At 36.3% G+C, this 25,028-nt stretch overlaps 1 protein-coding gene across 1 annotated transcript in view; it reads right to left on the bottom strand.

Annotated features, from left to right (window-relative positions):
* Positions 1 to 25,028, bottom strand: part of LOC125678099 (dynein axonemal heavy chain 8-like) — a 281,238-nt gene that overhangs the window by 211,434 nt on the left and 44,776 nt on the right. Inside the window, exons 11-13 of the mRNA XM_056156251.1 lie at positions 21,493 to 21,741; positions 17,660 to 17,857; positions 1,948 to 2,024 (exon numbers count right to left, since the gene is read on the bottom strand). Of these exons, the coding sequence (XP_056012226.1) occupies positions 1,948 to 2,024; positions 17,660 to 17,857; positions 21,493 to 21,741 (524 nt within the window). The remainder of the gene's footprint in view (positions 1 to 1,947; positions 2,025 to 17,659; positions 17,858 to 21,492; positions 21,742 to 25,028) is intronic.

Here is a 25,028-nt window from a genome sequence, read left to right as displayed (position 1 = left end):
TTGAAGGGGGCATGGCCCTTCATTTGAACAAACTTGAAAGCCCTTCACCCAAGGATGATTTTGGCCAAGTTTCGTTGAAATTGACCCTGTGGTTGTGGAGAAGAAGTTGAAAATGTGAAGAGTTTACAATGACACCAACGACGACAGACAACGTAAAATATTTAGATCAGAGAGCTCCTTGAGCCTCTGTGGGTGGGGGTGGGGGGTGTTCGTTATATCACATCTTGGTATGTCATTTTTTTTAAAGCTTTGGTGATGTTTTCATTACAACACATTGAATGCTCGCATCAGCTATTTAATTGATATGAACTTTAAACAAAGAAAATATCGAGTTTAAACTTTATTGATACAAACTCTCATGCTTTGCTGAAATTAACATTATTTCCCCGAAAATACTGCTATGTAGTGTGTATAAGGACAAGATTGCTGTTTTCTTAAAAATCAAATTTGCTGCACTGTATACAAATTCTTGTGCATGCTTTTTTGAGAACCTGCATTATTTCCACAAAGATTTCTCGTGAATTTAAATGCGATTGTACACATGAACTATGGTATTTCCTCAATTTACAGGCCCCAAAATAGGTGTGTATTAAATACAGTCGGCAAAACACAGTAAATGTGATTATCAATATCTGATTGTAGAATAGTCTGAAAGCGAAAACATAACAAACTGAATGTGCGTTCCTTGTTTCACCCCAGAAGATTCCCGCTGAAATAGTCACATGGTTTAGGCTTTGACACACTTTCAAAGAGGCCTCGATGGGGAGTATGATCAGTCGTAATAGACCGATACCATTTTCAAATATTGACTATGCTTTTCCAACTCAAGACAGCGAGATATTTACTTTCTTTACTACAAAATCTTTACCTACAAGTTATCTGTTTCATGTTTACAAATCTATTTTTGTAGTTGATATATTCATACACACCTACGTGGCATGTTTAACAAGAGGCCCATGGACCACATCGCTCACCTGAGTCACCTTGGCCCATATCTGAAGACTTTCCATATATATTTGCATGTAAAACATTAGTCCCTTTTATGGCCCCAACCTACCCCTGGGGGCCATGCTTTGAACAAACTTGAATCTGCACTTTGTCAGAAAGCTTTCATGTAAATATCTACTTCTTTGGCTCAGTGGTTTGTGAGAAGAAGATTTTTAAAGATTTTTTTCTATATATTTGTATGTAAAACTTTGATCCCCTATTGTGGCCCCATCCAACCCCCGGGTGCCATGATTTGAACAAACTTGAATCTGCACTATGTCAGGAAGCTTTCATGTGAATTTCAGCTTTTCTGGCCTAGTGGTTCTAAAGAAGAGGATTTTTAAATGACCCCACCCTATTTTTGCATTTTTGTTATTATCTCCCCTTTGAAATGGACATGGCCCTTCATTTGAACAAACTAGAAAGCTGTTCACCCAAGGATGCTTTTGGCCAAATTTGGTTGAAATTGGCCCAGTGGTTCTGGAGAAGAAGTCGAAAATGGAAAAAGTTTACAGACAGACAGATAAACGACGGACAACAGGTGATCAGAAAAGTTCACTGAAGCTTTCAGCTCAGGTGAGCTAATAAAAAAGTACAATCGCCTGTGAAACTTATTGACTTAATTTGCTTACATCATGTACTCATGAGCACTATATATAGTTTCTTTAAACGTATTGTGGGGACTCATTTAAATTAGATTGTTATAAGAATGTCAACATACATGTATGATATGTCTTCAAAATTTAATGAAGCTGTTCAAAAGAGCAAATGAAATTTTTGAAGATTTTGTGTGTGGGATTTGTTTGCTGTCCGTGTAAGAATAAACAGAAAGTTTGTGAGACGCTGAAAATCCGCATTTAAAAGACGCCATTGACAACAAAGAGCATCTCGCTTCGGGAGCCAACTCAAAAATAATAGGTCTTCCCCTGAAAGATGGGAGACATAAATATTAATAATTACCTTTTCAAGAGCTGGAGTGCTTGAATAGTGGATGGAGTTTTTCGGAAGCATGTGTCCATGAAATTCTGAATGTTAACCTAAAAATAACAAAAACAAAAATAACAAGAGGTACTGTGAGCAATGCTCACTAAGAATACCCCCTGCTTACCCCAATCTCCCAAAGGGTGTTGGTAATAGGTATAAACTACCTCTTTTCTGAGTGTAAAAAACAAATGGTATGACAAACCGAACCATATTGCTACTTCGATGTCCAGTGCGCGTGACCTTTGACCTTTTGACCCCAAAATCGATAGGGAACATCTTCATCCCATGGGTAGTCCATATGTATGATATGGTGACTGTAGGTGGAAAGGATAACGCTTTAGAGCCCGGAAACCATATTGCTACTTCGATGTCCAGTGCGCGTGACCTTTGACCTTTTGACCCTAAAATCGATAGGGAACATCTTCATCCCATGGGTAGTCCATATGTATGATATGGTGACTGTAGGTGGAAAGGATAACGTTTTAGAGCCCGGAAACCATATTGCTACTTCGATGTCCAGTGCGCTTGACCTTTGGACCCTAAAATCGATAGGGAACATCTTCATCCCATGGGTAGTCCATATATATGATATGGTGACGGTAAGTGGAAAGGATAATACTTTAGAGCCCGGAAACCATTGCGTGTACAGACGGACGGACGGACAACCCGATTCCAGTATCCCCCCCCCCCCCCCCCCCCCCCCCACAACTTGTTGCGGGGGGGTATAACAAGAGGTACTGTGAGCAATGCTCACTAAGAATACCTCCCGTTTACCCCAATCTCTAAAGGGTGTTGTTAATAGGTATAAATTATCTCTTTCCTGAGTGTAAAAATATGGAATGCCTTTGTAGAAGAAAATGGAAGATATAGTCCGAACATGGCATAAACCTATAATTTTGACCTTGAGATCAAAGGTCAAGGTCATAAAGAGGTCATGAATATACATGAATCTGCAGACAAACAGACGGACGGACGGACGGACAAGACGGACAGACAGACACACAGAGTGATTCCTATGTACCCCCCTGAACTTCGTTCAGGGGCTATAATAAACCAAAATAGTTTACCTTAAGTCTCTCAAAAGCCTATATATATATCACTTTTACTGGCTCTGTTTTTTCCAAAATAAAACACGTCTTTATAGTCATACAGGTTTTTATGTAAAGTTTAATATTTCATTGCCAGCAATTCAATAAAAGAGAACCACAGGCCTTATCGGTCACCTGAGTATTACTTAAAAGTATCACTAGTCTCAAGGGCTATGAAATCTAGAAAAAAAATTAATATTCAGAAACAGTGCAAAACAAGATGTGTTCTTAACAAGAGGCCCATGGGCCTAGAATCGCTCTTCTGATACATTGTAGAACAGGCAAAAATTCTCACTAAGGCCATCCTTAAAAAATTGTATGTTTGCTGTAACGCGACCGACCCACTCAAAACACTGCAACTCAATTTTTTTTTATGGTTACTCTGAAAGCTGGGTTTTTTTTCATCGAGATCGAGATTCCAAAAAAAAAATCCAACATGGCGGACAAGTCCATGGTCATGTTTACTGTGACCGTCAATTTAAAGCAATATATGCTGTAACTGACGGTAAATGAATTGGAAAATAAAAGAACAAATTGAATAAGGGCTATTCCAGCAAAAAAAATATGGGGGGGAGGGAAGGCACTTTATTTTCAAGACAGCCACCCATACAATTAAATTTTCCTCTGCTACCACCACCCATACAATTAGATTCTCCCCTGCCACCACCACCCATACAATTCAATACTTTCATTTAACGTAACAAATGGATCAACCATATGATATTTTAGAACTTAATTCTAGTTTATATTTTTAAAAATGCAAAAATTATAAACAATAAAATGTCTTTCTTTGTTGTTTCATCGGGAGATGAAGGTACAGTACACGACACGAGTTTTATACACCCCACCGTGGAAAGACCACGGAGGAAAATCCACGGAGATACACCGTATTCTCCGTGTTCCACGGTGTGTGCTATTTGCGAATACACACAGCTGCTAAGAGCTTTGTTCTGGCCACGGGCGCCTAGCGGGAGATGTGAAAATGTGCCGCAGGCCAAATAATCAAGATAAGGGTGGAATTTTAAGAAAAGAAAAAATGTCAATACTTTCCCCCCTGATACTTATATTGTTTTTCAGCATATTGAGCCGATTCCAACGATACCAAACACTATATATTATGTTTTTAAGAAAACCTGGTTTTGACTTTTTTTCTTTTAGTCTTCTTTCTTCATTAAAATATTCTTAAATTCTATGTTTAAATAATGCGTACTTGCAGGCAATTCCTGTTTTGAATGCGAATTAGTATATTCAGTAAATGAAAAACATACATGTACAACATGTGATAGGGATATTTAATAATTACCGTTGTGCTCTCTCTCTCTCTCTCTCTCTCTCTCTCTCTCTCTCTCTCTGTGTGTGACAAATGCGCTGTTTAACATAATTACTTCCACCATATTGTGTTGATATGCATCTTGACAAATATAACTTTATCCAATATAGAATTTAGAGCATTGTCGATGATTAACAAATTGGAATTAATTTATTATGTAATTAATAGAAGCAAAAATACAAACCATCGAATGATTTATTTTTAAAATCCCGAGTTAATTACATTTGACCGAGACTTATGTTCGATGTACTTTGATAGAGGTTTTCATAAAAAAAATGTTCATCGGGAGTGTCTGGATAATGCAATGATTTTTGTATAATAAGTATATACAGACCCTGAAACGTGCTACTACACCTTAAAAACGAACCGAACCGTTCCGTGCAAGAAACGAACCGTACCGTTCAAGAAACGTACCGTACCGTGCAAAAAACGTACCGTACCGTGCAAAAAACGAACCGTACCGTTCAAGAAACGTACCGTCCCGTTCAAGAAACGAACCGTATCGTTCAAAAAGCGTACCGTACCGTGCAGAAAGCGTGCAGGATAATATTATGCAAACCCCGCCCCCAAAAGCCCGAAAGCGTACCGTACCGTGCAGAAAGCGTGCAATTTATGTCACGTGACCCACTTTTTCAGCCACAGTATATTATTTTCACAATGGCGCCCGATGGGAAAGGAGGTCGTAGACTATCGCTGGCTATTCGAAGCATTATCCTCAAACATCACGAAGCTGGGTTATCAACTGTGAAAATCACCGAGATGCTTAAAACAAAGTACGATTTCAAAACTACGCGGCAAAGTGTTAGAAGATTTCTAATTCGCTATGAGACGAATGGTTGTCTACATGACAATGAAAATTCACAAGCACCCGACGGAAAGGGGTTATATCGTAAATTAGACAAGTGGAAGCCATATGTGCGGATGAAATTGATATTTGTAGCGTTAATGTATTCAATATGTACTTTCCTACGTACAGTGTCTGAATCATATGAGAAATTTCTAGACCGATTAGAAAAATTGTCACGTTCTACACTGTAATATTTTCATTACTTTATTAGCAATAATTTTGACATATCTTTTTCTCTTCTACATTGATAACGACCCATATAGATAGATGTAGATTGGCGGATTTATTATATACACTAATAAACAATTTTTAATTACATCGACAGAGAAATAAATAGATACATACATGTGTAAAAGAATGTAAACAAGTTAAATTGATGCAAAGCATCAAATCGGCCGCAAAAAATTATTCATTTCAGCATTTTCAAGTATTTCAACAATATATAGAAAAGGTATATGAAACATTTTTATTGCAAACTATACACTTGCCTTACTTTTCTGTAAATTTTTTTAAATTCAATTTTCAGTGATCAAAAATAAAGTCAGGGAAATGAAAATTGGACTTCGCGTGATAAAGGATAGGAATATATATTATCATCATTTTATTTGATTCAAAGACAAATGCAACAGATATCTAACATTATTAATTATGAATGACTGAATGCTGACAAAAAAGGACGTACAAACTTCACATGCAGATATCCTGGATCTTTCATAATGCCGATGATAAATCACAATAAATGTGAAGTGCAGAAAATAATCATTGTGTCATTTGCGACTTTAGTGTATTCAAAACAAAATTCACTTCTTCTTAAAAACTTTTCCAATTTAGGCACTGTAATTTATATCCGGAAACTTAATATGCTTTGTTTTTACACTTACGCACGCCCATGTCGGGGAGCAGTTTAATAAAATCGTAAATTAATAAATGTCTGATGAGAAATGAAAAACAAATTGAAACGTAATAACAACCATTAAGACTTAGACTTAAGCAAATTCTAAAAACTTTTATTCATAACTTTTATGTACGTTATCAATATGGAATTATTCCATCGAAGCAATCAAAAATAACGTCTCATTTCCCCATGTGCACATTCTAACACAACCACAAATCCTGCAGCCGATAATCAAAGAGCCGAATAAGACCGATCGAGTGAAAACAAACTATCGAAACGTACAATTTATACGAAGTCAAAGCGTTCAGGCCACGCCCACCTCATTAATAAAACGTGCAAACCGTTCACAAAGCGTGCAGCTATTTTTAGCAAACCGTACCGTGCAAGAAGCGAACCGTACCGTTCAAGAAGCGTACCGTACCGTGCAAGAAACGAACCGTACCGTTCAAGAAACGAACCGTACCGTTCAGAAAACAAACCGTACCGTTCATAAAGCGTACCGAACCGTACCGTGCAACTGGTGTAGTAGCACGTTTCAGGGTCTGTACCATGCAAATTCCTAGGGTCTTTCTCACAGTATAACTAAATTATGGTTAGCTAGTTTGGGTTTTGACTTCTCATGAAAAGTGTGAAATATATTGGGTCGGCGCGATATCAGATCTAGTCTAAGATCACGGGTATCTTACGCCGACCCAATATATTTCACACTTTCCGCAAGAAGCTTTCTGTTGATTTCAAATACACGGATTAGCTGACTCCCATTGTTCTACTGAGGCGAAAACCCCTTCGAATTTGCATGGAATGTACAAGTTATACACAGGTCATTGTTCTAGTCATACATCATAGTACCGCTAACCCGACAAACATTTTTTTTTATTTTGAATAAGTTATTGAATGACGAAGTATGACCAAACTGCAGATTGAACTTTATAGAGCCCCGTGCTAACATTACTTATATTGTTCAATGTATCAGAAGGGGTATGTTGCCGGTTAAGTTGTGTAAATTTCTTGACAAGCAATAAAATAACAACAAAAATGGTGCTTAAATTGTCCGATTACGAAAACCTTTCAAGTTTTCAAAGTACACCCTCTCCGATTCTACGTGCTTGTAATCAATATTTAAGGATGTAAATCCTCGGTGTCAAATGCAACTAGTTCATGAAAAAAAACTAATATAAATATAAACAGAAATGACTTAACGATTATTTGCTTTTATTCATATACGCTATCGATTATTAAAATCTTTAATTTAATCTTTAGATGCATTAGATAATGAAAGCAAGAGAGAGAGAGAGAGAGAGAGAGAGAGAGCATTGGTAATCATAAAAAATAGGTTGTTTTTTTCATCTTCGTTAGCCGAGATTATTCGTGCACGAAGGCACAGTTGACTCAAAACCCATTGCTAGCGGAGATTAGATGAATTTTACCCCCGTATTATGTTATAACTGACCAAAACCTAGTACGTTTGTTTTACAACTTTCATTCAGAAGACGCGCAAGTTATTGAGTTACTGAATAAACGAGAAAACGTCTGTATTTTTATTTCAATCGTTGTCAACTCTTTACTTTGTGATATTTCAAGACTACATGTACTTAATTCAATTTATTGGATCTCATCACCATTATGCAATGGTATATAAAAATATAAAGACAAAAAGCTGTTATATATACATTTAGTAAATAATACATGCGTGTAATAAAGTATTTATCAAGTTAGAAAAAAAACCTTTAAAAAAACCGTGTTATTATTAATGTGAAGTATGGGCATTCTAATGAAATTTTCCTAATGAAAGTACGGAGTTTTCTAAAGGTTTGTTTAAAAGTAAAGATAGTTTTAATATTTATTTGTTTAAGTGATAAAAATTTGATTCTTTGCTCACATTGCTTCACAGTTGAGTACATAATGAAATTCATATCCAATGTAAACATGTACATGTATATAGCTGACCTTAATCACATATTCCTAATTACAATGAAAACCTTACGTAAAAATAAACTATTGCTTATGGTACACATTTCTTTGAACTGCTGTTTATCAAATTGAAATTACTGGCATGTGATTGTCGTTGTTCATGACCCTTCTTTTATTTGGTGAAATTGTGCTGCACGTGCCGTGAAACAATGTACCGACGAGTGGTAGGAATAACACAGGTGTTTATATACAGGATGCCGAGAATTTGGGCGTTTCATAAAAAGGTGTGAACATCTGCAGGGAAGTCTACATACGGATATGAACCGAAAACACCAACGTATCATTAAACAACAATTACAAGAATTGAATGATTTATAGCTAATTTCTAAATAAGTAATGGGGTGAGGGCATGTATGCTGGCCAAGCGAAAAGGTTTTTTGGGTGAATCATTTCGGAAATTATTTCTTTGTTTTATCACACGGAGGTACACGGTGGCATCGACGGAGGTACAGGTGACATCCACGGAGATGCGCGGTGGCATCCACGGAGATCCTCCGTGGACTTCAATGTCTAGCTCGCGTGGAAAAATAGGACTTCAAAGGTGCCGACAATTTTAAAGGTCCACCGTGTTTGGGGCAAATTTGTTCCACCGCGTTGCGTGGAACACGCATAAAACTCGTGTCGTGTACTGTAGCAATCATTGCAGAAAAAATTACATATTTTGGTTTCCAATGCAATTTTGGTAGGGACAATAAAGGATGATCTCAGCATATAAAATGAAAGAAAAATGCAATTATTTTTGTATACTCTGGAAACATGTGAGTTGTAGAAACCTAAGCTCTGTTTGCTTATTATAAATGAACAGTTTCACTAGCGATGTGGGATATTGTCATATCATTTCTGGACTAGATGTGCATGTCCTTTTTACTCATGTCATGATCTGGGTACTTGTTAATTGCACAGTTGAAATAACAAGAAGTTAGGGTTTTTTTTAATGACATAAAACTAAATAAAATATGAATATATTATACCACTTTAAATTCACATATATTATTACTCTCTTTATTGCTTTTAAAAGACAAGTGTCTTATTACATCAGTTACAATATGTATACATAAAATGGCATTGTATAGTGGTGTACAAATTCAAGCAAGCAACGGAGAAGAACTTTTCATCGAGTTAGGTTTTCTCGCAACTTAAGTGCTAGATATAGATATTTCCCTAAATTACAAAGTGTATGCATATAGATTGTGACTTTTTTCCTTTGACTTTTCCCCCTACAATCTCTCGTACAGGAAACTCGCGAATATTCCATTTAAAATTTTAGTCCCAAGCATAATATTTACCCGATTTATATCGCAATCAGGCAAATTTTCCACTCTGTTAAACGTAATGGTATACCAGGTGGGAGATTTCATATCCGAATTACCCCGCACATCTCAAAGTTTGTCGAAATTCACACCTTCGGAAACAACGGTCATGATTCCCTGATCGATGATCCTTGATTTTGTTAAATAAACAACAACTCGGGTTTTGGTAATTAACCTCACACGACGCTGCATGTTAATTACACCTTAACCAATTGATAGCTTGGGTATAATAATTGATTCAGAGTGCCGATTAAACAAGATCACCGCCGAACTATTACCTGTGCATTTTAAAACGAAAGTGTTAGGGGCGATAATTCCCAGAATAGTCATGCTCGACTGAAATCGAAAGTAGGAATCGCGTTGTAATCGAAAAAATGTAGTCGTTTTATAAAGGTGAAATTACACGAAAAGGTTGTGAAACTCATGATCGTTGGTTGCGTTAGACAGGTGATCGTTTAGGACAGGTACAATAGGTTGGGTAACGCCTTGGAGGGGAAAGTTTTACGGTAACATTGAGTTATCTGCCCATTTATCAATCTTTTTTCCGTACTTTAGTTAATGTAGAATGGCTCCGCTTTCTTCTTTTGTAATAAAAGAAATGTAACGTGATACGTGTCCATTTTTATCATAATTCACAGGCACCCATGTTTTTTTATTTAACCTGGAAGACAACCACCCATACAAATATATTTTCCCAAATCACCCCCACCCATCCAAAAAAATATTGGCTGCCGTCCCTCCCCCCCATACGTTTTTTGCTGGAATAGCCCTAACATAATTGTGATTGAATATTCTTCATAAACCTGTCGTATCAGTAGATTAATATGTCAATTCATGAATCATTGTCTTCATGTCTGTAATTCTTGCTCATCATCTCCAATGTGCATTGACCTCGGAGGTCATCAATTGCTGCCAACCTACACAATGATTCTACATCATGCATGTCCATATGATTAATTAGTGTTTTAACAGACTTTGACAAAAATTTAAAATGATGCCCACTGTAAGGGACTTGGATTACCAGAAGTTTCAATTGCAAGTTAAAACTATAGGCCTAGCAGAAATGCATTCGACATTTTAATGCAGCCACCAAGTACCTAAAAAGTTCTAACTTTTTGGTTTACAAACCACGATTCAAGGGTTTTCAAAATGGAAGACATATAAACATTTAAATATAGACATAGATATCTGTTGAAGATCGACTCAGACTGACGTCTATGGGAATATGTTCATATATTCACTGACAAATAATTACACTAGTAATGTATAATAGCAATGTCTTTCCATATTGCCCTTATATACCTATATATTCATAAAGTCTGAATGCTGTCCGTGTCTTGTGTACCTTAGTGTGTAACAGTAGGCACATTCAAAGTGAGATTTAGTATAATTATGTTATACAGTGGAACCCCGTTATTACGTTCCCCCTTTATTACGTTAGTCCGCATATTACGTTGGAATTTCAAAGCACAAAACCATTTCTTAACAAACCTATATAAAATAGACCTCGTTATTACGTTGTCCTAAAATGCCAAGACTCGATATTACGTTGTAAAAATTCCGACAAAAACGTAATAAACCCCTAATTATTCAATAGTGATTCTCAAAATAATAAGCCATTCACACCTTGATTGCTTGAGGCAGTCACCACGTATATTTCCTGGTCTGGAGATTAGAGACGCTTGACTGATCACGCTTCGATAGATCTAGCGACATCAATACAGGTAAATACCCCGTATAGAAGCCAGTGATAAACAATTAAATAATGTTTATTTAGAAATTGTACTCTATGAAATTTACTTCATTTTGCATATTTTGATTATCAAAGAAATAATTTCTCAACCACCTGCGTGTTCAGCATAGTGTGATTACCTTCGCTATTAAAACTATTTACGGACAGCTTTGAAACAAGAAAGACAAGATTTATCGTAGCAATGTTACAACCGCTTGGGTAACTGCTTGGACATAGGTGACTAAAGGTGTTCAATTAAAAAAAATGTTCATTGTTTGGACATGCAGCTTGGGTGTTCGTAAATCTCGTCCATACATACACCAATCTATCGGGCGATTCGTGCACGGCGTTTACCTCAGTGAATATTTTAAAATCCCATGATGCGCACGTGATTTTAGTGCCATCATTTAGCGTTATAAATGAAATCTTCGTGCATCATTATATTTTTTTATATGTGGATTGCGCTTAAATTGTTCTCCGTGCATGTTTACCGTTGGTGAGAAGTGTGTAAGTGTTGGGTATCGTGTGCGTTTTGTGTCTATAGTTTTGTTGTTTTTTGGGTGGGATTTTTTTATTGTGTTGTGTATTGTGTAATTAGAGAACTTAATAAAAACGATGTTTTGTTATTTTTTTTTAATACGAATGTTGAATACGATACGGAACGAGTTATTGAGAGAAATTTACATGAACGCATTGTTTTAAAGTTGAACAAAATGGCGGTCCAAACGAATGCAGAAAAAGCAACGTTTATCAAAACATCCTTATGTATCCTACACCGAAATAAAGAAAAGGGATAAGAACATGAAGAATTACGGACATTAAAGATAAGATGTAAATAAAACAAAGTATCATAGTCTTTTAAACAAAGAAACAGTAAAGATATATTCACACACCCCTTCACGGAGTACCAACGGACGATATACAATTTCCAAATGATAATTTTAACGGATTTCACTGGGAACGTTTATTACGTTGCCCCCGGTATTACGTTATTTTATCGTGACAAAATGGAAAACGTAATAACGGGGTTCCACTGTACCTATAAACTACAATACACGCAAAATAAACATAATGTATCATGATACAAATAAGGAATAACTCTTGTTTGGGTTTGATCACATGGTAAATGACATAAACGCTGGTGAAGCACTATGTGAGCAAATCACTTTGTCAACTCGTTACGCTCCCAAACTAGACAGCTGTTACAATGTATTTATATCTAAATACATTATCTCCTAAATATGATTTTTTTTAGTAAGTTCTATTATTAATTTTTTATTGACTAATGGTAAAATTTGTCTAATATGTTTAACCTTCGGCTGAAAGTTGAGTGATGTCACATTGGCACGAGAGAATGGTGATTCATGAGACCATAAACCCATTGTCTACTTGGTAGTGTTATATAGAACAGAATGTACGTAAATATAAATATATACCAGCAACAGTTTATCGCAATCTATTTACATTCTGTCTCCAATTCAGTTGTTGAAGTAAAGTTATTAGTTTTGAAATCTTTAATGTTGTCCTAGTGTACATCGCAAATTTGTTCATTTACAAATCAATATAGTGATTTTCAAAGAAAATAAAAAGCCTACCTACCTACCCACACTGAAAAATCTGAGTCGTGTTACAGCAAACATACAATTTTTTAAGGATGGCCTAACCAAGATTCATCAATTAACAAAGTTTGATGATGTTAAGTCAAATAATACCTGAAAATTTAAATGTAACTGTCAAAAAGTAGTTCACGGTGAACTACTTTTGGTCGACACACTGAAGACTCAAGATGCATCAAATGACAAGTCAAATAGTATTCAAATATAGCCGTCGAATTCCAAAAGAAGGCCACAGTGACCTACTTTTTGGTCAGCACACTCCAAAGACTTAAGATGCATCAACTGACAAAGTTTGATAATTGAAATCAAATAGTATCTGAAATATTCAGATATAAAACTCAAATTCCAAAAGTAGGTCACATTGACATACTTTTTTGTCAAAACACTCTGAAGACTCAACATGCAACAACTGACAAAGTTTGATGATCCTAGCTTTCATAGTGTCCAATATATGCATCTAAAATTGAAAATGTGAAATTTGAATATCTGAAAAATTCAAAAAGTAGGTCACTGTGACCTACTTTTTTTAATAAATATGTTTTGAGGCCTCTAGACACATCAGCTTACAAGGTTTGATGATTCTAAACCTCTCGGTATCTGAAAAACAACCTAAAATGTATTCATAAATGATTAGCCATAAAATTCAGAAAGTGGGTCATGGTGACATACTTTTCAAATGATGCACTTCAAGGTCCCATGATCCATCAATTGACAACTTTTGATGATCATAGCAGCGATTTTTTTCCTTATATAACTGGTACCAATAAACAGTACCATTCCCAATGCCAAAAACCATTGATTTTTCCCAATTTTGAGACTAAAACTTCCCAATTTACTTGCCGAAAAATAGACCGCTGACATCATAATATTTACTTAGTCTGAAACATTGTACAAGTTAACTAAATTGTTCACTTCCTGTATTAAATCGAAAGTACAGATCATGGCAATGCGCGTGTTTTGTAGAGCTACGACGATTCTAAAATGAGCCTACGAGTACGACGATTCCTTATGTCTCACAACAGCAAATATTACCATAAAAAAGTTTGTAAAGAGATGACTACTTCTTGTTTTGTTCTCTTTTTTCTTTTCTTTTAGTTGAAATCATTTGCTGATACATTGGTAGAAAATTCCCAATTTGTTCGATTTTGACGCTATTTTTCCCAATTGAATGGGTACCGGTACAAGTACCAGTGGGTAGAAAAAAATCGCTGCATAGGCTCAAAAGTGTCCAAGATATGCATCAAAATCCATTTAATAATAATTACCTGCGAAATTCAAAAAGTAGGTCACCATGACCTCCTTTTGAGACAACATGATATTAGGTCCTAAGATGCATCAACTGACAAAATTTGATGATCCTAGTCCTTATACTAAGCAAAATATCAAAGTTTTAACACAACAAAATTTAAGGTCAACTTTGAAGTGACCTTGAGACCACACCCTTTGCCCCAGGATGATGCCTTGAACAATTTTTTATCTACAACCTATCCTCATCCTTATGCATAAGTTTGGTGATAATTTGCCCAGTGGTTCTTGAGAAGAAGATTTTTTAGCAACTACTACTTTTGTTTGCATTTTCCTAATCATCTCCCCTTGTTAAAGGGTCACAACCCTTGAGCCAAGGATACCCTGTGAAAAATTTGACAAAAATTGGCCAAGGGGTTCTTGAGATATAGCCCTTTTTCCAAAAAGTTGACGCACACCGCACGCCAGACATATGGCCATATGATTAGCTCTTTGAGCCGAAGAGCTAAAAATTAATGACCCCGAAAGTGCCTAAACTGATGAAAGACTTTACATAATATGATATATGTAACATTAACACTATATAACTAATTTGGACCTGTCAAAGATTCAAAACCCTGGGGGTCGCGAAATTCACAATTTTGGTACATCTCTTTCTGCTTTTCCTAAAATCAAAATATGTATTTAGTTTTAATACTGTATTAGCAAACGATAGAGGCAATAATCACTATGACAAGATTGCTACGCGAAGCCATGTCCCCTATCGCCACAATAAAGTTGAAGCACAATAGTCCCATTGGAGAGGAATCACACTAATAGCAACAACTGCCAAAATAATGGGGAAAATAATAATAAAAAGAATTGTACTTGATGTAGACAGACATTTGAGAATGGAACAAGCTGGATTCAGGGCAGGAAGAGGCACTACTGAACAGATATTTGTCCTACGTAATATTCTAGAACAAGCTATAGAATGGAACTCCAACCTCTATCTATGCTTCGTCGATTTTGAAAAAGCCTTCGACAGCGTACACAGGGAAACCCTTTGGAAGATCATGAAATCTTATGGAATACCAGACGTAATAATCAGTATGGTTAAATTAATGTATGAAGACAGTGAATGCGCAGTTGTTGATGGGAATGGTACAACAGAATGGTTTAATGTTAAATCTGGTGTCAAACAAGGATGCAACATGTCGGGTTTCTTGTTCCTCCTGGTAGTTGACTGGATAATGAAAAAGACAACAGCAGATAACAACTCAGGTATAAGATGGAATATGACAACAAAATTTGCAGACGACATCGCTTTATTATCCAGCAGCAGCAAAGATCAAATACAACAAAAACTGAACTCTCTAAACAGATATGCAGCTAGAACAGGTTTAAAAATCAATACAGGAAAAACCAAAGTTATGCGTCTAAATGCTGCAAACATCACACCAATAACCATCAATGGGAACAACATAAACGATGTGGATGAGTTCATTTACCTCGGAGCAACAGTAAGCAAGACAGGAGGTACTAATGAAGATATAAGAAGAAGAATTGGCTATGCAAGAGTAGCATTCCATAAGCTACGCAAGATCTGGAGCAATAACCAACTCAACAGAAAAACAAAAATGAAGCTCTACAGCTCAAATGTAATAGCTGTGTTATTGTATGGCAGTGAGACCTGGAAAATGACAAAAGGGGACGAAAAACTTGTAGATACCTTCCAACACAAATGTCTTAAGAAAATCTTAAAGATCTACTGGCCAATGAAAATATCAAATGTAGTATTTAGAGAGATAGCAGGAGTAGCAAAGATCAGCACTATGATAAAAACACGCAGATGGCAGTGGATTGGACATGTGCTACGGATGGATAAAAGAACACACCCATATGTAGCCCTTAGTTGGACACCAGAAGGAAAAAGAAAGAGAGGAAGACCGAAGGAAACGTGGAGAAGAACAATAGAAAGAGAGAGGAAAGAACTAGGTTTTGGGTCATGGACAGAGGCAGCAAGATCAGCCCAGGATAGAAGTAAATGGAGAGGACTTGTTCATGGCCCTATTCTCCACGAGGAGAGAAGGAATTAAGTCAAGTAAGTCACAATAGTCCCATAACTCCTGTAAAATTTGTCAAATCAAAATGGTGGCGCAATATGATCAACTACATATGGTGACTAGCAATCCTACAAAGTTTTAACAAAATCTGTTGAGCAGTTTCTGAGGAGTAGCGTCCACAAAGTCAAATGGGACATACGGACACTGGTATTTCTATGTCCCCTTCCGCACTGCAGCGGGTACAACAAGAGGTACTGTGAGCAATGCTCACTAAGAATACCCCCTGCTTACCCCAATCTCCCAAAGGGTGTTATTAATAGGTATAAATTACCTCTTTCCCGAGTGTAAAAATATGGTATGCCTTTGTAGAAGAAAATGGAAGATATAGTCCGAACACAAATCCATGGCATAAACCTACAATTTTGACCTTCAGATCAAAGGTCAAGGTCATAAATGTACATGACACATAGTCTCATGGTGATACACCCATGTCTTATGGTATGACTCTGTCAAAACCCTATAATCAATTTTGACCTTGAGGTCAAAGTTCAAGGTCATATAGAGGTCATGAAGGTACCCGACACATCGTTTCATGGTGATACACTCATGTGTCAAATATGGTATGCCTATGTCAAAGAACAAAGACGTAATGGCCCTGACACGAATCCATTGTAAAAACCTTTAATTTTGACCTTGAGCTCAAGGTCATACGGAGGTCATGAAGGTACATGACACATCGTCTCATGGTGATACACTCATGTGTCAAATATAGTATGCCTATGTCAAAGAACAAAGAAGTTATGGCCCGGACACGAATCCATTGTAAAAAACTTTAATGTTGACCTTGAGGTCAAGGTCATATAGGTCATGAAGGTATTCGACACATCGTCTCATGGTGATCTACCTGTGTGCCAAATATGGTATGCCTAAGTCAAAGAACAAAGAAGTTATGGCCCGGACACGAATCTGAACAGACAGACGGACGGACAGATGGACAGAGAGTGATTCCTATATACCCCCCAGAACTTCGTTCGGGGAGTATAAAAACTGTGTTATCCAAAAACATTTCACTCCAATACACCTATCAACCAGTGCTTTCAATTAAGCCCCTCTGCGAAGTTAGCTAAAGGTGAATCGGTGAATAGCCAAGTTTTTCTTCTTTACCCTATAGAATGCAAGAGGTTAACCCTAAACCCAGGGGTCATGGTGTAAATAAAAATTGAATTGAGTCAACATGAGGATGATTGCATAATGATAATGGTAAGAGGACCACAGGCCTTATTAGTAGCCTCCATATTAATTAAAGGTATCACTAGCCCCAAGTGCTATGAAATCTATTATAATTCTTCTGTTCTGCATATTTAAGCTAAGTTCTAATATTCTGCAGCAGAAGGTTCACAAAGGCTATCAAATTCACAATATCTGCTTCTCAATATGCAACATAAAAATTCCCACCATTCATAATTTTTACAAAATTGGTTCCCTATTTCCAGGAAAGTTGAAAATGTTAAAAATTTACGTCAGACAGATAAAGACAGATGCCAGACAAAACTTGATCAATTCAGTGCTTGTGAGATTTGGTTCAGATGATTAAAAAATATACGCTTACCTCTAGATCTCTCATTTGTCTGTGAAAATCATCAAAATCTGTGTCAAAATCGGTTTTTCTTTGATCCAAAACATCATAAGGTTTCTTTTTGATGGTCCCATAAATCTGTCCAAATCTTGAAGCGAATGTCTCAATGCCCTCAATCTTGGAGTATGACAGGGTGGAAAATGACTCAATGTAATTCAACAGGGCAATGATCTATCAAGAAAATAAGGAAGAATTGAATTTGTAGAGGTGACTCTCGGTAACTTGAAGCTCCATAGACCTTGATAAAACTTCAAGAATTAAATCCAGAAATTGAAGGTCTGCCACCTGTACAGAAAAACCAGGCCTTTGCTCATATGCAATTCGTGAGCTGCACATGAGAATCAGGTTAAAAACGTGTGCAAATTAGGTAGCTTACATATATACTCGTGCAGATTATGAGACTATATTAGACTAGAATTCAAAAACAAAGTTCCACATCTGCAAAAAGGGGATCATGAAATTTACAATTTTGGAAGACACCTTCCTTCTCTACATCACTATGCATTTAGTTTTTCTCACACAATGTGTGGTTGCAGAAAAGATTTAATAAAATTTGTCAAATTTTGCCCCTAAGGCCCCAGGAGTGTAGGAGTCCTGAAATTTACAATTTATGTCCCGCTTGTCCCAAAGATGCTTCATACCAAATTTGAAAAGAATTGGAATGGTAGTTATCAAGAAGAAATTAAAATTGTTCTATTGTTTACATATCTAATAAATGACCATTTTGGCCTCACCCTGATATCAAAACCCCTACCCCTGGATCATCAAATTTACAATTTTGGTAAAGGACAACCTGCTCTTTCTAATTATCCATTTAGTTTTAATTAGTATCAATAGCACTAAAGAAAATGTTATTTAAGTATTTTCCACATTAACACTATTTACCAAGTTTGGCCCCACCCTGGGGTCAGAACCATTACCCCTGGGGTCATAAAATTTACAATTTTGATAGGCCTTCCTGCTCTACATCACAATGCATTTAGTTTTTCTTACATAAGTGAGGTTCTGGAGGAGATTTTTGAAAAGTGGTCCATTTTTTGCCCCACCCCTTAGGCCCCAGGGGTGTAAGAGTCCTGAAATTTACAATTTATGTCCCACTTGTTCCAAAGACGTTTCACACCAAATTTGAAAAGAATTGGAATGGTAGTTATCAAGAAGTTAAACATCAGTGATTCAGATTGGCGTCGGCCATCGGCAAATGGCCGATAAATATTGAAAACGGCCGACTAAAATTCTCCAGAAAGGCCAACATGGCCTATGAAATTTTCGTTTTTCAGTCAGTGGCCAATCATTTTAGTGTTTATCGGCCACAGGAAAAATTGGTTTGTCTTAAAACAAATATTTAATCGATCGTTTGTAGAAAAGATTTTGATTGGTTTTTGAAAACTTCCCGTCCAATCAAAATTACTTTGAGAAAAAAGGAAATTGGTGCCCCTGTTGATCTTGATCTCGCTGGTGTTTGCAACAATCAGCGGGGAACCAGTTTTGAAAAAAATGGCTTCAAAGAAGAGAGTCCAGTTTGATGATCATGATTGGCAACAATCATTATTAAACATTAGATTTTCTGGTTGCGGTGGCTCAGTGCTTCGTAACTAGGAGATTGTGACTTCGAGTCCTGCTCGTGCCATAGCTGCATCAAACCTAAGAAGTCAACATGGTTAGTGATTGCTCCTTCGCCAAACGCTCGTCATTTACTAAATTTAGAAGTGAGAATCACGGGTCTTTCAGATGCGACCTTAAAAACGGAGGTAATGTGTCGCAGCAGGCATTGGCACGTTAAAGAACTCTCACTGCTATGGTCCTGAGCGCCCAGCATAGGTCTAAATTTGTGATACTTCATCTACAACTTGTGACATCTCAATTATCGACGGAATCAAAACCAATCAAACAATAACAACAGCAAACAACATATTGCAACACAGGAAAGACCGAAAAGAATTACGAAACAGTTGACTACAGTCATGATAATTAAACTGAAGAATTGAAAAATAAAAAGTCAGTTTAATTTTAAAGTTTTGAGTTTATTTTGCAGCATTGCTTCACATGTATTTAGGGCCTAAAGTTTTCATGGAGTTAGGCCAAAATGGCCGATAATTTTTGTATCATTTAGGCCCTCTGTCCTATCACATTGCATTCCAATCTGAATCACTGATCATATGTTCAATTGTTAGCGAACGACAATGGACGACAACCAATTGCAATAGATCAGCTGAGTTTAATCAGGTGACCTAAAAATACAGGCGACTCTCCATGACTCGAACTTTGATTTTTCCAAGTTTTTGATCTCTCAACACGAAATCATGCTCCCAATTATTTTTCTCTATATATAAGCAAATTCACTCTTGATCTTTCAAACTTTCGATCTCTTGAAATTCTTTTATTGGATTCTGTAAAACTTATTTCATTGTTTTTCACCTTGGCATGAGATGAACTGAACCCATACAGTGAAAAGGATGAATGCTGCCTCTTCACATCCTCCCTGTTTTGAGTTTTGAAATTTGGGCAAAAATACAACTCAAAATGGGGTTTTTTTCCTCTTAATAACAAACAAATATAGATCTTAAAAGTCATTATTCAAATTAAAAAATTGAATGATCTCCCAACACTGCAGTGTACATGTAATATGAAATGCATGCAAATTTTATCATTATTAAACAAATTAAACCTAAATTTTGATGAATGATAAATTATTAAAAACAAGAGGTACTGTGAGCAATGCTCACTAAGAATACCCCCCGCTTACCCCAATCTCCCAAAGGGTGTTGGTAATAGGTATAAACTACCTCTTTTCTGAGTGTAAAAAACAAATGGCATGACAAACCGAACTATATTGCTACTTCGATGTCCAGTGCGTGTGACCTTTGACCTTTTGACCCCAAAATCGATAGGGAACATCTTCATCCCATGGGTAGTCCATATGTATGATATGGTGACGGTAGGTGAAAAGGATAATGCTTTAGAGCCCGGAAACCATTGCGTCTACAGACGGACGGACGGACAGATAGACGGACAACCCGATTCCAGTATACCATACCCCCCCCCCCCCCCACAACTTGTTGCAGGGGGTATAAAAATACCACATTGTATTTTAGATTTTTAACTACAGTGTATCATTAATTATTGATTTATTTTACAGCTAGCAAAACCATACTTGATAATTCCAAATACATGTATAGTTATTTTCTCCATTGTACAAACTATTTCTGTATATTATTTGCAAAATCATTTACTATAGAAAATCAGCAACCTGTATTAAGAGACCACCTGTCATATGCAACCTTTTTTCCATTCCCCATTAGACGGTCTCTTAATACAGGTTTGACTGTATATTGAGTTAGAGGTCTTTAGATATATCATTCGGATAACAATTGGTGTATGCGAAGTAGAAAAGCCTATGACCTTTGACAATTTGACCTAAATATCAATAAAGGTCATCTACTAGTAATAACCAACATGCCTGTAAATTCTGGTGACAGACTATTTGCATCACATTAAGAGTTGTCTAGTTAAGATCAAATGATATCTTCCCTTCTGACTAACCTACTAAACCCCAATTAAAATACTAGTCGAACAGTATGCCCCTTTTTATTCTGCACAGGGAAATTAAATACATATTGTGTCAAGTCATGTGCAAGTCAAAGGAAACCACCATTTAATACACCATCATCTGGAGATTTAAAAATCAAGTTGTTCAAATCAGTTAAAGTTTACAGAATAAACTCACCGTCTAATACCATGGTTCTGATAAAGCTTAATTTAAGTTCATTGCAATTTTTTCAACAATAAGTTATCTATTTTAACTCAACCTTGTCAAGCCTTCTGCAAAAGGTCTCAAACTTTCCAAAGATGTACATTTCCGAGAATTCAAAAGGTCTCTCCCCCGGAGTTCCATCTATTTTTTCCTTTGTCCTCTGAAAACTGGCTTGATAATTTTCATATAATGACAAACAATGTTGCAGTTTCTCTATCAATGGTTGCCTCGGTTGATCCCATAGCCTTGTCACACCATCTCCAGCAATGTATGTCTTGCATGCTGTAACCATTTGATTTGTCACCTGCAGATTTTGAGACAATAGCAATAAGTAGTGATGAACAATCTGGAACATTTGATAACTGATCATAAGCTGAAATAAAGAGGCAAATAACTAACTGATGGTCAATGAAGATGATCCGTTCAGTGATATTTGGATTTGAAAATGGTTACAGTACCCGCAACGTTATTCTTGACATGATAAATGAAAGAACACGATACACGCACGATAGGATAGGATACACGCACGATACGATAGGATACACGCACGATACGATAGGATACACGGTAAACCTGATAAACGCAAAACCTGATAAACGATCTTCACGATAGACCTGATAAACGCAAAACACGATAAACGATCTTCACGATAAACGGAAAACCTGATAGAAATGTTGTAAATTTAGAAACAATTTAGACAGAACAAAAGTTTGATATGTACAAAATAATTTCATTATGTTGATAATAATATTGAAGGATTTCAATATTTAATATATACCTAAAGCATATAATGTATTTATCCACGGTTGTACGTTTATTTTTTATTTTTTAAAAATTCTATTTATGTTTTCTTTAACAGCTAAAATCCGGAAGCTAAACTATATAGTTACGGTATTGAATTCATTATTTGATATCTATATGAATTTTCTCAGCCAATGATTCTAAAACGTATATTGTCACCTTGAATGTTTAATATATGAATCATAAATGGAGTGATTGATTTTTATCTTGTTTAACGTCTCGCTCGAGAATATTTCATTCATATGGAGACGTCACCATGACCGGGTGAAGAGCTTTTAAATTTAGGCTTATGCTCGGCAATTACGGCCATTGAGCAGTGAGGGTTTTTTAGCGTGCCACACCTACCATGACACGGGGCGTCTGTTTTAAGGTCATCTACGAGGACCCGTGGTATTCACACTTGATGCGGAGTGTTTAGCAATTAAACAGGGAATTAACAAAATGGAATATAATGTAGTGATATCATGCTTCAATAGCTCTTTATTCTATTGTCTATTATCTTGGATATCAAATAAAACTAAGTAATATTTTGTGTGTAGGGGGGTTATTTTGCATCAAGCTCTGAGTTCACCGCTCTTTCAACAACTACAATTATTTTCATAATGACCGCTTTAAATTCAATCCACTGCACTACACTATATGCTCATATGTTAGATATTTCTACACTATGAGTGATAATTGAGAGTCATAAATAATTTGAACATATTTATATGAATTGATATTTTGTTAACAAAAAATAAATAAACTATTAAAAACATATACGAAACCCGGCTTGATTTAAAGTCGCAATTTAGAAACGCTTTAAATTAAATGTTTGTGTTTTACATGTAAAAAATTCAAATAATCATCAAAACCAGCATACATTTCCAGTATCTAAACGTACGACTATTGGTATATGTGTACATGTATATGTACAAATAAAAAAATTTTAAAAAACGATGACAGCTGAATCGTGCCCAATTGAGCAGAATTTTGGGAGATGCAATATACCCTTGCACTCTTTTAAAACTTAATCTTCTAAATGTGTGAAATACAATGCCCCTGAGAATGTTTACTGTCAAAACACGGGTGATACACAAAATCAGATAGATAACGCGCACAAGTTCAGTAGTTGATATATATTAAGTTGAATACAGATGAACAAAATCGGAAGAAAAAGAACCATTATTAAAATATATGTAATAAACAATGTAATTTACTGATTTTTCCTTTCAGATCGGAACTTTCTATTTCTCAGTTAGTGTTAATTACAAATAATTGTTTCTAGACAAGGAAATGTTTATGAACTCCAGATGAAGGAGCTTTCAGTTTTATTGTCCTCGGTTTGCTCGGCAAACCACTGCCTACTTTCCAGACAGAATGAAATTGCGATAAATTTTCACCCTCTCTGGACAGACAAATAGCTCTTTTTCTGCTTTAAAATCAACAGCTTTATGTTCTCCTTCAAATATACTGTCTTTCCTCGATTCCTAAAAATAGCTTCTTTAACAAAACGAATAAAGCTTTCAGAAAGTATCTTACTTTTTCATTAGATTTAATATACGATCCCGATAGTTTCCGAAGCTACACGATAAACGATTTTCGCGATAAACGGAAAACCTGATGCACGCAAAATACGATACACGATAGACCTGATAAACGCAAAACACGATAGAAAATGGAAAAACCTGATACACGATAGGATAGGATACACGCACGATACGATAGGATACACGCATGATACGATAGGATACACGCACGATAGGAATGTCAAGAATAACGTTGCGGGTACTGTATCCAACTGTTACTACAGGACTCCTGATAACTAAACACCAGAAAAACAGAGCTATGCTTTCATCAGTTCGAGTGATCTGCCCACAATTCATTTTTATAGTGTTTGGTTTTTAAATATACTTCTTTGAATTGGTAGTCAATATGTGTTACCACCAAGAGATTGGTAATGACAGAGAATCTTAGCTTGTTAGAGTACCAGGGTTTGTATCCATTGGAGACTTTTACACTTCTTTCTTTTATCTTCTACTTAGGGCTGTTCCAGAAATGATCAAATGGGGGGGGGGGGGGGGGGTCGGGCGGCAAATGATATTTTTTTGTGTGGGTGGTCGTATTTTTTCAGATTTTAATTGGTCCGTGGTGGGATTGTTAATAAAATATTTATTATGGGTAGTGGGTAGTTTCTATTGTTTTATTTTGTGCTACGTGGGTGTTGAGTTTTCAGAATATTTTTATTGTCGCTCGTCATGTTGGTTACAAAACGTCGGAGGGAAAATTGAAAACGTGCTTTCGAAATGCTGCTTTCGAAATCGAAAGTAACATAGAACTATTCGAGTTGTCGCTCTTTGCAGCGCATAACTTTCCATTACGGCACTCTTCAAATTAGAGGCGCGTTTAATAGGGTCCCCTTTGGACGTGATGGTGGCGAACTCTGTTCTGTAGATTATTACAGTTTACAGTGCATCGATTTTGGGAATATTTTGAAACCAATAGGTATTCCGTTTTCTAATAAAAATAGGCAAACCTTAGTTGATTTATACGAGGGTACCGATGCGTTATATTTATCAGTCGGTGTGATGGTGATATAGAGGCCTCCAGGCGCGGGCTCCATTAGAAGACGAACAATTCGTGGAAAAACATATCCATACCCATTTCATGATAATAGCATCGTTTGGACTCCCAATATTTCCAACATTCCCGCCATAGATGCCTTTCATTGTTGATGTGACATCGTTTCTTCAGAACTACTGTGATACAATGTCGCACAGGCATTACCGCGTCATTGACTAGAATGTTTGT

This window comes from Ostrea edulis, chromosome 2 (assembly GCF_947568905.1).
Source record: "Ostrea edulis chromosome 2, xbOstEdul1.1, whole genome shotgun sequence".
Taxonomy (NCBI): domain Eukaryota; kingdom Metazoa; phylum Mollusca; class Bivalvia; order Ostreida; family Ostreidae; genus Ostrea; species Ostrea edulis.
The sequence above is the reverse complement of the archived record's forward strand: the minus strand, read 5'-3'. Positions and strand labels throughout refer to the sequence as shown.